This window comes from Rhipicephalus microplus, chromosome 2 (genome assembly GCF_043290135.1).
Source record: "Rhipicephalus microplus isolate Deutch F79 chromosome 2, USDA_Rmic, whole genome shotgun sequence".
Classification (NCBI taxonomy): Eukaryota; Metazoa; Arthropoda; class Arachnida; order Ixodida; family Ixodidae; genus Rhipicephalus; species Rhipicephalus microplus.
In genome coordinates this window covers 13,843,837-13,860,062 of record NC_134701.1, presented here as the reverse complement: position 1 = coordinate 13,860,062, position 16,226 = coordinate 13,843,837, and the positions used below count along the sequence as shown (strand labels likewise).

The window sequence follows — 16,226 nt, the reverse complement described above, 5'->3', positions numbered from 1 at the left end:
GAAGAAAAAACCACTACATCGTCGAGGTAGACGAGACACGATTGCCACTTGAGTCCGGAGAGCACAGTGTCCATCATCCTCTGGAAGGTAGCGGGAGCAGAGCACAAACCGAAAGGGAGCACTTTGAACTCGTATAGTCCGTCTGGGGTCACAAACGCCATCTCCTCGCGATCTCGTTCGTCCACCTCGATCTGCCAATATCCACTTTTTAAGTCCAATGATGAAAAGAAGAGAGCATTGCGTAACTTATCCAAGGAATCATCGATCCGTGGAAGTGGGTAAACATCACGCTTTGTGACTTGGTTCAGCTTTCTGTAGTCAACGCAAAACCGCAGAGTGTTGTCCTTCTTTTTGACTAGCACTACCGGTGATGCCCACGGACTGTTGGATGGCTGAATTACATCATCATTGAGCATTTCCTGCACTTGGTTCTTGATGGCTTCCCTTTCTTTTGGCGCTACTCGGTATGGGCGCTGATGCACAGGTCTCACGTGTTCTTCGACCACGATACGGTGCTTTGCGACGGGAGTACGCCCGACTTTCGACGAGGTGGAGAAGCACTCGGTGAACTCTCTGATGAGGTCAGCAATCTGTTGCTTCTGAGATGACGAGAGCTCTCTGTCAATGTCTACTGACTGGAGTACGTTATCCACTGTCTCTGAAGCTTTATCAAGAGTGCAAACATCTGAGACTTGCACTTACTCATGCAGCGATGCTACGGATGTTCCCTTCGCAAAATGCTGCAGCTCATTTCGAAAGTTAGTTAATAGAACATACGCACATCCATCACGAAGGCTCACCAGGCCTCTTGCCACGCATAGTCCTTTTTCTAGTAGCAGTCCGATGTTTCCGTCAGCTAATCCGTCACAGTCACGAAGAACTTCACTCCTCACAAGAATGGTCACACTGGAACGGGGCGGCACGGTTACATCTTCGTCCACAATGCGGAGAGGTAGAACGATTGGTTTCTCCGCATTACAGAAGGCGATGGCATTCTCCGTAGAAAACGAAACCTGGGACTCTTGCAAGTCAATCACTGCATTGTTTGTTTGCAAAAAGTCCATGCCTATAATCAGTTCGCGGAATCACTCAGGAAGCACAATAAAGCTGCCGACATACACAAATCCTCTTATTCCTATCCTTGCGGTGCATAACCCCACGGGACTAACTAAATGCCCTCCAGCGGTACGTATCTGAGGTCCGGTCCACTCAGTCATCACCTTCTTAAGCTTCTTTGCGAGAGCATTACTGACAACGGAATAGTCTGCACCAGTGTCTATTAGCGCAACGGCCTCGACGTCGTCGATCGTGACTAATATCTCGGAGGTAACGTCACTACTACTGCACTTGACCGTCGTTGCGTAACTGCCACCGTCCTGTCGGGCTAACAATGGAGGGTCTTCAGTTGTCAGTGTATCAGCGGCCTCACCTCCAGAGGTCGCTGGCTCTAGTATTCCCGCCGCGGGCTAGGTGAACGTGATCTTCGGAGATTTGATGACGGACAAGGACTCGGTGACCGATAGCGCATCGGTGCTGTCGAACGCGACTTCCGTTGTTGCGTGTCTTGAGGTGAATAGCGTGAAGACAAGTATTCTTCGATTTCGTAGGGCCGTTCACCGTTCCGTGGGCATGATGCATTGACTGGAAAACCACGCAGTCCCGCTCGACGATACTGGCACGCCCGGTAAAGGTGACCTGCTTCTCCGCAGTGGTAGCAAAGGGGCCGCCGGTCTACAGTGCGTCATACATCGCTCTTACGTGGACTTGCCTCCGGGATTGGTAGCGGCGTACTCGGAGAAAACGTCGGAGGCATCACAGCAGTCGCAGCCGTCCGATTCACGCGTCCGAGGTCCTGTCGTACAGCTTGCGCGTACGACAACTGAGGCCGAGGCTGCGGTTGTGCGCGCTGTAGTACCTGAGGTTGTGGTTGTAGAACCGCTTGCCGCACTTCTTCGCGCACAACGTCGGCAAGTGAAGACATCGCTGGATGAGCTTGAGTCATGTGTATTTTCTGCAGTTCTTCCCTTACGACAGCCCTCACCATTTAACGCAAGAGATTAATGTTACTTGTGAGGGTTGTCGACGCCGCGCTAACGGATGAGACGCTTACGTCCCTGTTGTATTGGCGCGCGCGCTGCTGCAGGGTCTTTTCTATCATGGTCGCCTCTGATTTGAACTCAGCAAGAGAGCGCGGTGGATTACGCACCAGGCCTGCAAAAAGCTCCTCCTTCACTCCACGCATCAGGTGCCGCAACTTCTTTTCCTCAGCCATGTTCTGGTCGGCCCGGCGGAACAGTCGAGACATGTCTTCAATGTACATGGCGACGCTCTCGTTGTTCTGTTGGTTTCGTGTCTGAAGAGCGGCCTCTGCTTTTTGTTTGCGTTCCGTGTTTGGGTACGTAGCAAGAAACTGTCTTCAAAAGTCGTCCCACGATAATAAGGACGCTTCGTGGTTTTCGAACCACGCACGGGCAGAATCTTGCAGTGCCACGTAGACGTAGTGAAGTTTCCGGTCTTCGTTCCAACCGTTCAGTCTGGCAACGCGTTCGAAATCGTCAAGCCAGTCCTCGGAATCCTCGAAAATATCACCGTGAAATACCTCTGGTATGTGGGGCGGGTTCATGACGATATGCGATGGAAATGAAGTCGCTTGGGTGGCCATTGCAGGGGCTCCGGGACTTGCGTCCACCACTGGTCTCGAAGAATCGAAGAGGGCACCAAACTCGGGCTGCTCACCTCGTAGGCGACGACTCGTTCGTTGATTGATTTGTGGGGTTTAACGTCCCAACGACTCGTTCGTTGGTGTACGGGAGTCAACAGCGCTGGCTCCAAACTTCGCGGTTCTGGGCTATGTTCCCTATGCTGAGATGGGCTTGGAATCATACCCAGCACCTCCACCAGTTTGTAACGAACCAATACAGTGCCGGAAGCTGAAACAGCTATTTATTAATGGCGAACTTGTGCCCGTCAACTAAAAACACAAAGGTTGGGAGCTCACTGGTCAAAACCTCGTCAACTTCTCTTGCGTTTCGCCTTGAGCTGTCCTCGAAAAACCGCCAGCGTTCCTTGTCCAGCGCGTGATGTGGTGACCCGTGCAGACAGCGTTGCATGGCGCGTTTATAGCTTGGCGCGTTTGGCTTGTCCGTTGGTGTGGCAGAATTCGAAGTAACAGGAAGCGGCGCAGGACTTCGGCAGGTGCCTAACAACATACGGCAATATATATATATATATATATATATATATATATATATATATATATATATATATATATATATATATATATATATATATATATATATGTATATATATATATATATACATATATATATATATATATATATATATACATTTCATTGGTTCTAATAACTTCCCCTGTACATTTCTTGGCATTACTGTCTGTTAGATCTCATTAATATTGTATCAAAACACGGAAAAACGAGCCCTTAGGTATACACTTCTTCCACTTATTCATTAACGAGGGTCTCGTACTGGCAGACTTGGTGTCATTAGGTTGTATACGGGGTACTATTATTCAGCTGCCCACTCGTAATAAAGTTCACGTGCTAAGTGACGCAAACATGCGCATAAAAGAGTGTTTAACACTCGTCGCTTGGCTTATATATGGCGCTGACTGACACTCCTACTTCTAAATTCACATATAAACCCAAAAAAGTGGATGGAGGGAAGGCCGCTCTGGTAGCACAGTGGTTAGAGCATCGAACGCGTTATTTGAAGCTCGTAGGTTCGATTCCTGCTCACGGCTGGTTATTTTTTTCACCCACTTTTCTTTCTCCTTATTTATATTCCATTGGTTCTAATAACTTCCCCTGTACATTCCTTGGCATTACTGTCTGTTAGATCTCATTACTATTGTGTCAAAACACAGAAAAACGAACCCTTAGGTATGCACTCCTTCCTTTTATATATATATATATATATTTATATATCCATTTATTTATTTATTTACTGGGGGTTTACTGTGTACATATAGAGGTTAAATTTCTCAAAACAAGTTGCACCACTGCCTGCCTATACTTTTGACACTCAATAATATAACTACACTTATAATACAAAACATCGTCAGAAACTTTCTGGCTTGCAATGGCATTACGCCAAAAGGATATTTGGAAAGCAGCACAATTTCAGCTGTCGATACAAAATGAGAACGACCTACATTGAATTCACTCAGATTAACAGACGGGCTATCTATACGATCGGCATTTTTTAGTATGTTTGTGTGTTGTTTTTAATAATTTAATATGTAATAAGCCTTCCAGAAGGCAATAATTATTATCTTCCGCACAATTGGCGTGATAAAACTGAGTCGTCATCGATATAAATGTTGTGACAACGTTACTTATACTTGGATTTCTCGTGAAACAATCGAGCGCATGTAGGCTCTATGAGGAACGCTGTGCTCTGGATATCGCAGATACTGCCGACAAAATGATCGTATGATTTAATCGCGGTTTTTATACTTCTCGTCTCTTTGTAGTTCGCCAGTAGCCGCTTATGATGTAGCACAGCTCAAAGCGCTCCTTGTGTGAGAAGCTAGGCGGATCCGTGCTAATTCCGATGGACATTCTTGTTTCTTTTTGTGGGTCCGCAGGCTCTTGAAACAGTAAATGTCTCGACGCAATTTCGGCGTGCCTGCATATTCACTCGTGCACCATGGTGCTGAGCAGGTGTGCATACCCTGATAAAGGCTCAGAAACGCATTCAACGCGCTAAAAACGAGCAATTACACGCTTTCGCAGGCTCCGGGGCGCGCGCACTTCCAATGCAGACGCTCCTGAGATCTTTGGTACCATGGGACTACAGCGCCGCAGTTACTGTCACCCGCCGGCGAATCAGCCGGGATGCAGCGTGGCCGCCTCGGTTGTAGTGACGTGATGGCGTCCGATGTAGAGGTGCCGTCGTCGCAGGTTAAATGAAAGGACGAGAAGTGCAGGGGAAGCGAGCTGCCCAAGTAGAGCAGCGGCCGTGGCGTCCAGCCAGCTAGAAGCATATGAACATTCTAGGCTCCTCGCGCCATGAGCCACCAGCACTCGTCATCTTTTTTCTCCAGCCAGCTAGAAGCATATTGTCTTGTCTTCGCTTGTCGCCTGGGATATCTTGGCTCCTACCCGCATGGGGGATTGGCCACACTGTACCTCATAATAGATAATTTTTTTACAACGCTTGCTAAAACAAAGAAACAGAAAATAGATAGGAACAATAATAATGTTCCTTTAAAAAAACGTGAGAAGTGCAGAAGAATGCGATAATCAGAATATATAAAACAAGTTAACAAGAATGAGGAAGGGGGACAAAGAATTGGATATATCTGGCAGTACCACTAGCAGCGTATCCTTCTGGTTGCCTGAATGAATTTATGTAGCGCTGATAGAATAGCACTGCGGCCCACACCCAACTGACTGGCTCCAAACGATAATAGGGTGGATGTATTGACTGGCAATCCGAGCATACCAATTAGTCTTTCAAGAATTATTCGTCTCAGTGAGGCGAAGCGGCGGCGTGTGAGAAGAAAGTCATCTATTGTTTCCGGTTCATTGCAAACTGCACATAGGTTAATGAAAATCCTGATTTGTTGAGATAAAAATTTCATCGAGGAACTCTACAGCGAAAGCTTGTGAGGGTCACCTCAAATTGACGGGAAAGGCATTTTGCGGTGTTCCATGAGAATTGCAAGTGCCGAAATTCTTCAGATTGTAGGAGAGACGTTTCCTTGATATTTAAGATTAACAGGCGTTTGAATCGTCCGGAAGTAATAAAAGGAAACTGTGCCGCTACTAGCACCACCAGGATATTTAAAGATGCTGAAGCGAGCGAATCAGCAATTTCATTTAGTACAATTCCAGCACGCCCGAAGACCCAAATAAACAAAACTTCTGATAGGCTATGCGGTTCGAGAGACCGAAATATCCTGAGAAGGAGAGACTGCTTTGCAGACGGTAGATGTGTACATACAGACAAAGCATCCGAAACAATAATAGCTTTTGATTGCTGATAATTTAGTTTTCGAAGAGCCAATGTAATAGCCAGGAATTCTGCGAGATAAATTGGTGTGAAGTAAGGCAATTGGAGCACAAAAGACCAATTAGGCTGATGTGAAAAAATACCTACTCCAGCCTTCTGAAGATTTTGCGTTGCATCCGTCGAATTTAGGAAAATGACTTAGATAGTCTTGAAGGAGGCCCTCCAGAACATGCTTTGGAAGTAACTTGTCATTTTTCGGAAAAATATAATCGAAAATTAAGTTAACTGGCACCGAGAGAAGCATATGAACATTCTAGGCTCCTCGCGCCATGAGCAACCAGCACTCGTCATCGTTTTTCTCCAGCGTAACACGCTTTGCGGGGAGCCCTTGTAGCGTAGCGCTAGTGGCAGCCAGCCGGCTGGAGAAAAAAGATGACGAATGCTGGTGGCTCGTGGCGCGAGGAGCCGAGAATATTCGTATGCTTCTAGCTGGCTGGACGGCACGGCCACTGCTCTACTTCGGCAGCTCGCTTCCTCCTGCACGTCTCGTCCTTTCATTTAACCTGCGACGATGGCACGTCTACATCGGACGCCATCACGTCGCACGGTCATTCCACTGCCTCCTATAGTACACTGTACTTGCGTCAACGCGGTTGACGCGTGCCTTTGGTTGTGCGCCCTTTTCCTCCACAGGCGCGACTAGACGTTTTTGACGCGTAGACGCGGCGTGCGTACGCGTGCTAGTGCTTGGCACTTTATGGCGTGGCGGCGGTGCGAAGCGGCGCGAGGAAACCAGGCGGCGGTGGCGCACAGATCTAGGCGAAAAGCGAGGCAGTGTGTGAGCAAGTATTGACAAAAGAGGCAGGCCGCTGCCAGCAGCGCTAAAACGTGCTATATTACGCACTTTAACTCCCGTATTCACAAACGCCCCTCGACTAAACTTTCACCCTTCACTTGACAGAGTTGCGCATTGCGCCGCTGATAGGATGAAAATGACGCTGCGCTTCTCAAGAATAGCAGAATATTATCACTGATATGCAGTTACTTTCCCTGCCTAGAGATGGCACTCCCATCGGCTTTCTCAAGTGAAGGTGTAGCGTTTAGTGAAGGGGCGCTCTGGAACATGGCGGTAAGCGTTAATTTTAATGTGCGCGGAGAGTGGCGCACTCCACCTTTTTGTCATGCGGTGTTACGTACATTAGGCAGACGGGACGTTGTCTCAACGTCCGTGTAAGGAAGCACGCTATTTCTGAAAGCTATTCCGTGCGTGCATCTTTCCCTCCATTGACGGTAGTACAGCTGCGCAGATGAGCTGAACAAAACCGTTGTGGTGATAAGGCACAGGGAGCAGTGCACGCATGAAATCGCTGAAGAGTGTAATATAACAGAAGCAAAAGACAGGTGCCTGAACACGCCTTCAATCGCTCTCACAGATGCTCACGTTTCATATCTACAGCATAGCTGATTAGATGCTTGGTTGGGTCAACTGGATTTTTTTTTAGATGTGAAGCATTTTATGGCCGAGTTCAATCCAATGTGCGGCATGACGACCCTTACTGCGCATGCGCGTCCTCTTTATCCTTTCCTACGCCCCCTCTCTCTCATCTCCTAGGCACCTCTCTCTAGCCTCGCAACACCGACGCAGCCAGCGTCTGCTTGCGACTTCCTTCTTTGAAAAATTGTGGGCCACCTCCCCGAAGGAAACCCTGTGGAATGCGAAGCAGCAGCGATGCGCGCGGCATTGACCCGGTTGAAACAGTTGTCAACGCGGGTGATGGAAGAACGGTTTGAAGTGATAGTCGGTGTAGCGTTTACTCGAATAAACGTTTGTTTGAAACACGAAGACACGGGAGCTGGGTTAGCTTTCGTGTAAGTTTCATCGTAGATAATCTATCCGAAAGAGTGTTTCAACTCGACGTGCGGTCGAGCGTTGCGGGCGATGGAGAGGGTGACGCAAGAGAGAAGCGTGTTTTGAGTGGGCGGATGATCCGGCCGCTGCCACGGGTGAGGGAGAGAGGGACGTAAACGCGCTGCTGCAACTTGACCTACTTGGCACCCTTCTACACCTGCGACGTGGTGTTTTGTGCGGACACCCGAGACAGCGTTCCCAGGCTAGTCTAAGTACTGCTTGGCATCGAAAAACCGACTGCTCGCACTGCAGAACAAGTTAACTGGCCACCCCGTATATAGGCATTGAATCTTGATCTCCAGTGTAGCGCCGGTGGGAGACTTCTCCTGTGCATTATTGAACAATAAAAATTCGCGAGGTGCGCGTTAACTAAATGCGGACGGCGGGTCTCCGTGTTCAATTGGAGTCTGCTGTCTCTCATGGCCTATTACCAGCGATTGGCATGTTCCAGTAGGAAACACCAGTCTATCACTTAGCTTAGCACCTTGCGAGGTTTCTCTCCTGCACAGTGCTGCGGTGAGCGCCAGCGTCAACGCCGCCTCCATTGCAAGCGATAGCACCTCCTTTTTCGAATCTATGCATGATTCTTTTTAAAGGGATATGTTGTAATTTTGTTAGTATGTCCTTATACGCCACTTTTTTTTTATTGAGCTTTCAGTTTTCAGACAGCGTTTGTGTCGCGCACGTGCTTTCTTCTTCGATCATGTCCTTTTTTTTTGCGCTGAATGTCGTGAGCATGTTTTAACTAGCCCAATTTGCTATATTATTTCAGCTAATTTATATTAACGTTCAACGCTTATCTCGCAGCGGACACGATGCGTCTTCGTGGGGGCAGCTTCCATTCCAGGATAAAGTGGCTGACAAATAGACAGCACGAGAGCTATTGCAAATTCCTCCGGCGCGGCAGAAAGCGGCAAGCAATTGAGCTACCATTGTCGCCAATAACAAATGAAACGTCGTCGCACAGAACATTCATGACGATGGGAAAATATGGCGAAGTTTCATTTTTTTCACGCGAATCCAATGCGCATACGATTTTTTTTTCCTGGAAGCGGATGCCTGTCGGATTTGGGTAAATACAGTAATTATTTTGACTTGTGTAATTTTTTTTTCCAGGTAGCTGCTTTGCCATAGGAAGTGTCACTGCCTTTGTTTAAATATATTGAATCATTTTGCTCTTCTTTTTTTGGGAAAGACAGTAGACCGCTTCATACAGGTGAATGGCACAAGTTATTCACACCAGAGGCCCGTCGACGTGCGACATCTTGGGTGGAGCTTCTGACCCTACTCGAGGCCGTGACCAATGTATGTTTAGGGGAAATATATGAGCGCAGAAGGTAGAAGGAAGATAGCACTTGACAGGAAAGACGCTCAACTTACAACTGAACTTTTATTAAAAAGCATTCGAAACATTGTCGTGCAATGAATGTTTTCTAATAAAAGTTCAGTTGTAAATTGAGCGTTTTTTCTGTCAAGTGCTTCTTTTCTTCACCCTGAGCGCTCATATATTTCCACACTATGTTGTACCAACTGGCCCAGCATTCCACTTTATTCAATATATGTTTCTTGCTGCTGAAATAGAATTGGTCAGCTGCATTAGACAAAAATAAAAAGACGTGGCTGGGGCTTCGAGGGAGAAGTCACTTAGCAGACCACCTATTGCTGAACGCGACTTCAGACTTCAATTCAGCGTGACCAGGGCATGGCAGTTTGGGCTCGTTGGTATGACATGACGTTTGTTATAACGCGAGGTCAGAACGATGACAAAGGCACAAGAAGAATACGAGCAGGGCATCTCCGATTACAACAAGCTCCACACTCATCGACGGTACAAATCATATACCCAATAGGTAGCTGTTTGTGTCAATTTTCTTGGAATAAGGTAAGGAGTACAACTCAGAATAATTAACTGCTACGACAAGGTGATTGGGCGCGAAATGATTACGAGGATGAGTACAATTTATATCCTACTACGAGCAACTGTAATTTCAAGCACACGCGCAGTACTGATTCTATCACCACCACAGGACTTTCGTGAAATCTCACGCGTGAAATCAGTGCCCTTTCTGCAGCAGCCCAAGAAGGTTGATCATCCTGCAAAAAATCACTCTAAAATATAGCCTGCCTGAATTTGAGCGATTATGATTGTTAATGGTTCAGGTTCTATTTATTAACATTTCTAACACAATATCTCTTGCATTCAGTCATTCAAGTGAAGATGACGCAGTTGTTTTCACACACTCGTGGCTTCGTTTACAGCCGCTGCTACATAGTGGCTCGCTTTTCCAATCTTTCCAATCTGGCAACACCGGGTGAGAGAGTTCGCTAGCACCAGCGCTCCGGCCAAAGGTAAATCCTCCGCGAACATTAGCGCAAGGAGCACCTCACACTTCGAGAGGATCGACACAACATTACGGCGACGCGTTGTACGGAAGCAGGGCGCATGAAATACTTAATCTTGCACAGTCGACTGCAAATGGAAGTGGCTGAGCACTATTTGTTTAACGCGCTCTATGAAACGGTTAGCGCTCCCGACATCTCGGCGGCACTTTTTCTTTAGTATATTTGTAGGTATTTAAGAACGTATTACTTTAGGGAGGTTTACTTGCGGAAAGTACGATATGGTTATGAGTTATGGCACGACATGGTTATGCTACAAGCATGTGTGATGCGGTATCGTTGCTGGCAGAATCGTATGTGCCGCTAAAGAACAGACGATGAAGACTGGCACGCGAAAGAAGACGATGAGAGATGCTTCTGCGAACAATGAAAAGGCAGGCGTAGGAATGGCCCCCGATTTCCTCGGCTGGTCTTTCTCAGTGAGGCTTCCAGATTTCATTCCTTCATTCGAAGTTGAGCTAGTAGCTATTATTTTAGCACTTAAACTTCCTACGAATTAAAGTTTTTTCATTTCATTTCATTCTGGAACCAGTGTAATCATCCTAACAGATTCACTTTCGGTGTGTGCAGCTTTCACAACCTCAGAACAATCTTGTGCCCTAGCAGCGTTCCACAGATTAGCACCGCCGCATATAAAACTCCTGAAATTTGTGTGGGTCTCAGGTCACTGCGGATTACAATAAATGAACTGGCAGATGCCTTGGCGCGAGCATCACTTGATGGACCATTAATTCCGGTACTTCCAGAGTTGAAATACTTGGCAGGGGTTAGATATAGGAAATTCGCTATTTATACAGATAGTTTGGAAAATATCACAAAACCGACCGTACTTCAGCACCTCAAATTTCCATAGAAATCTCAGTGGAGTCCGTCGAAAAAAATTGAAGCTATTATCTCCAGATTCTGGTGCCGTGTTCACTCAATAAATGTTTATTTACACAGAGCTGGTCTGACACTCTTCCTTCTTTGTCGGTTCCGCGAAGAATCAGAAACGATTGAGCACTATTTTGCTTCATGTCTTAACTACGCAGTAATTAGCAAAAGACTTATAGCAATACCATGTGCGAGGCTAGGTTTAAATTTAACCACAAAAATTGTTCTACAATTTGGTGCCTCCGTTTTGGGAAACTTTCACAGAGATGCATTCGATGCGGTAAGTAATTTCACTCAAGACTCTAAACGTAATTTAACATAAGGCCCACTTTAACAAATACTAAAAAAAAGCCAGTCGGGAAATTTTTTCCGAAATGTGGATAAATCTGAGACATACAATCCAAAGTAACCGGGTTTGGAAAACTCAACTATCTGGTCGGCTCCCAAAATCAAGGTATAGATACTATATTAGCGATTATATTCTTGTTGTTTCTTTCCTCACACTCTGAATCTTTTTTTAACATACTGGCTTCCTTCAACATCTTTGCTTTTTGTTACCTTTTTGTAAGCAATATTGCAGCTGTCGTCAGTATGATACTATATGTTTTCTTGGCCATTCCCCAGAGTGGATATGTGACATAGATTCAGGGCTACAAACAAAGCAAAGCCTGTGATCGGATGTGACGAAAAGTCAGGAGTTGTTATATTTAGCCCGAATTTAAATTGGTCTTATTCCCTTCGACTACCCGATTTCATACCTGTCCTTATGGCTGAATTTCTGAGAGTAGTGGCCCCGCCGCGGTAATCTAGTGGCTAAGGTACTCGGCTGCTGACCCGCAGGTCGCGGGCTCAAATCCCGGCTGCGGCGACTGCATTTCCGAGGGAGGCGGAAATGTCGTAGGCCCGTGTGCTCTGATTTGGGTACCAGTTAAAGAACCCCAGGTGGTCAAAATTTCCGGAGTCCTCCACTACGGCATCTCTCATACGTATTTGGTGGTTTTGGGACGTTAAACCCCACAAATCAATCAATCAATCAATCAATCAATCAGTCTGAGAGTAGTGCTCGCCTCACGCAAGTTGGATACGGCAATAAATCAGCTGTTATAATAACAGATTTCCAAACTTTCTGTGTGGCACTTTCTGTTAGTGTTGAATCTCAAGTATTAAGGCGTTCCGAGCACTAGTACCTGTGCATTTGAGAGAAGTCCAATTAGTTTGGGTGCCTGGACAAAAGGGCTTCTTTCTAAATGGAAGAGCAGATTCCTTATAGCTAAGTCGTCAATAAGAGGGCCGATTATACCGTACTTTCTATAATCTGCTTATGTGACTACCGCTCGATTCCGCAGGCGTGTGCTTATGGAAGTTTTTGGATGCACAACACTGACAAAATCTACTGAATATCACCGTTTACTACATTCCCGACAAAGATCCTTTTGCCCAACTCGAAAATAAAAGTAGCCATCACAAGGCTACGCTTCCAGTTACTGAATCGAACTTTCTAAAAACACAGCTCTGCTCAGGCACCTTCACCACTGTGCGCATTTTGTGGTGAATTGCAAACAATAGATTATTTATTTTTGACCGGCCGCGAATTTACTACACTACGAAAAGCCCTTTCAGAAATACCTCTACGTGGTATTGGTATGAATTTATCTGTGCCTGTCATTTTGTCGTTTTGGAGCCTCAATTTCAAGGTTCTTCAATGTGAGAGGATGCGTGGCTGTCAGGGACTATAATAATAAAACTAATTGGTTGACTAATTCACTTGTATTGTTATTCTGATGTGTCTACTGCATTATATACGTATATAAAAAGTCAGAGTACTGCATTAATTAAAGAATACTTTTTACCTAAATAATTATATGCATTACATCATGCACCACATTTTTTTAGGTCATCTTTAATCTTTCGATTATATCACCTGTATTGTTGCTTAACACAGTATATCGAATGGAGGTGATTATTATTTAATAAAACCGCTAAATTCTTGGCTGATCCCTCACAGTGGGTATGCACCACGGGCAATCGGAGAACAAGAACATAATCGTACCAGCCTCACATTCGGCCGACCTCAAGGTGCTAACTCCTACTACATTATAACGTGAATATATAAAATAGGAAGCGTAAAATGCATACTGCCATGATCCTTTCTAAGGCTTCTTTATCGCCGCAATACACGTGTATGTGATGCCCTGCTCAACCACGCCCCTTGACTATGGAGCCATCGAGATAATCATAGCACCTTCCGATGCGATTACGCCCACGACATGAGCATTACTTATTCTTCTGGAACTTACGTCACCGCTAGTGACACCGCTGGAATATTCGATCGCACGTGTACAAATGCCAACGCGCGTCATCATTTGTCAGTTGACCGATGGCCGGCGCTCTTTTCCCTCCATCAATGCCATTGCACTGCAGTAATGTGACTTTCCTTCTACGTATATATGAATTCAACGCCGCCAAAATTTTAAGAATCCGTCCAGTGCGAGTGGAGTTTGTCGCATGCTGCAATTTTATTCTCTATTCTCTCGTCCCGACGGAAGCGCTGGAAGCTAAGCAGGGAGGGGTGGCAGGTGCTAAAAAACCCCGTCACCCACGCCTCGTGACCTTGAGCACTTTTTTCTTTCTTTTTTCTTTGAATGCGCAGCTTTTTCAGTGTGATCGGGCGCACACGCGTAGACAAGTAGTGGCCTCCCACGACGGTCTCTGTAACGAGATTTTTCGCTGTCAACCAACTGGGCCGACGACGACGGCGGAGTTTCTGCGATACGAGCTCCCTAACGCTATCGCGTTAATATGAAATTTGGACCGAGTGGCGCTCACTTGCGACTCCTCTTCGACGACCAGCTTGGCCTCGAGTGACTGCCTTGTCTCGAGAAAGGCCCGCCTCTGCATGCGCTCCACCCAGAGGAAGGCCAGCAGGCCCAGCAGGTTGGCACTGGCCAGCATCAGCAGCGAGGCCACCGGTGGTCGGCCTCTCCACAGCGCCACTTGGGTGGCCACCAAAGTGCCCGACGCAGCCAATGCCGACACCACGCGCCACGGCAGCAGCACGTGCGCCGCGAACGAGTACACCACCATCCACGGAAGGGCATCCTCCCACACCTGCGCCAATTAAAAGCTTCTCTATAAAACAGCACCTCTTTCTCACGAAAGACTTTCATGAAAATCCCCCAGAATTTCATACTGCGTACATAGCAGTTCATGTTCCGTTCTGACAGACAACATAGTTGATTCAACTCCTACGTGCCGAAGACATGGCCTGAATAAAAATATCATTCGTCCCTCTATCACCAGCAACCATATCACTAGTATTTTGAATATGTAACACCACTCCTATCTATAACGGGGAAATGACACTGACAGTACTTTATTGAACAATTAGTTATCTAAATGAACAAATAAATGAACTCAGTCTGCCACTGAATAGCACCGGAGTTCAAATAACGAAGGAAAAAGTGTGATGTTTTAGATCATTAATTGTTGGTGGATACCGTTCACTCAGCAAAAAAAGTTGCTTTTTTTCAGGAGAAAGCTCGAAAGCTTAGTGTCCACAGTGTTCGCTAACTTGCTTCTAAAAGCTCTCTGTGCACAAAACTCGATTACATGTCGGCTACCTGCAGCCCGCCCGCTAAGATCACCTAATATTGCCTAGAATTCATACTAAAGAGCGGTGGTCCACAAACTACTCAAAGAGCAGAGAGGCCAGAAGCAAGGCAGAAGCAGCTAGTTCAGATGGATCCTTTTTTCCAGCAGTCCTGCTCTAAGTACAGACCTAAGTGCCGTTCTTTCGATCGTATGTTATTACTCTGCTCACACAACGCGGGCTCCAGCTCACCAGACAAGGCCAAATACGATGACCAATTGTATATTAAGGGTTCACTGGTCACGCACCCAATTTCTCAGGAACTGTCACTCTTTACCTATTAGAGCGATTGACGGTTTGCTCAAGCACTTGTCAAGTTTTCTTTCCGATTGCTCATCATGAATCACCATGTGACGCAATAGACAACATTAAGATTTTGCGTTTCAATAACCTCGCTTTTGGTGATAAGCTGTCCAGTCTGACTTTTTAGTCGTGTGCATTTGTTTTTATTCTGTGGTTTAATTCCTCTCCAGAGTTGCTTTTTTGATTGATTGATTGATTGATTGATTGATAAGTGGGGTTTAACGTCCCAAAACCACAATATGATTATGAGAGACGCCGTAGTGGAGGGCTCCGGAAATTTCGATCACCTGGGGTTCTTTAACGTGCACCCAAATCTGAGCACATGGACCTACAACATTTCCGCCTCCATTGAAAATGCAGCCGCCGCAGCCCAGAGCTGCTTTTCGTTAGTGCACAATTAGTTAGGTAGGGTGCTTTGTTAAGCAAAATGATTTCGCTCTGGGCTGATATTTTTGTCACGTCTCATCGATTTTGGTGATTTCTGCAGAGCGGAACGGTAACTAAAGCCTTTTGAGTTCATGGCTGCGCTAGTGGGAAGTGCCACATTCAGCAATTCTTATTGTTGAAATATGAGTACTGATTAGAATCGAAAACTGAGCTTTGGCGCGGATTCATACTTTACTGTCTAGCGCTGGCACGAAAATATTAAGTCGCGAGCATGACAGAGTTGGTCTGACCCATACGAAAGACCGAATGGATCCGGATGCCGGTAAAAAAATTTAAAATTTACTATGACACGTTACCAGGCTAGTTGGTTGGTGTTCATCTTTCATATCGCTATAGCATATCACGACAAGGACACAGAAGAGACGGGGATACAAACACGGAACGCTAAATTGCAACGAAAAATTTATTCGCGATCACACCTGCTATTTGTACAATAACAGCAGATCGATAAAACCTATAAAACCACATGTAAATATACAGAACAGCTCATACACATGCCATTACTGAAGATGTTACAATCTGCTCTCGCCAACATCAGAGCGATGGTTCGAGCTACCTCCTTTCCTTAGTTGCCAAGGCTAAAGAAGCCAAATTCATACGTTTTATTAAGTCAATTTCATAAGCTTCAATAATTTCGTGCGCCGTTCCGTCACGGGCCCTATCGAG

The 16,226-nt window shown here is 46.1% G+C and overlaps 1 protein-coding gene across 1 annotated transcript in view; it reads right to left on the bottom strand.

Moving 5' to 3' along the window:
* Window positions 1-16,226, bottom strand: part of LOC119169944 (adenylate cyclase type 3) — a 1,227,834-nt gene that overhangs the window by 1,014,736 nt on the left and 196,872 nt on the right. The window contains exon 2 of the mRNA XM_075886158.1: window positions 13,988-14,269. Within this exon, the coding sequence (XP_075742273.1) occupies window positions 13,988-14,269 (282 nt within the window). The remainder of the gene's footprint in view (window positions 1-13,987; window positions 14,270-16,226) is intronic.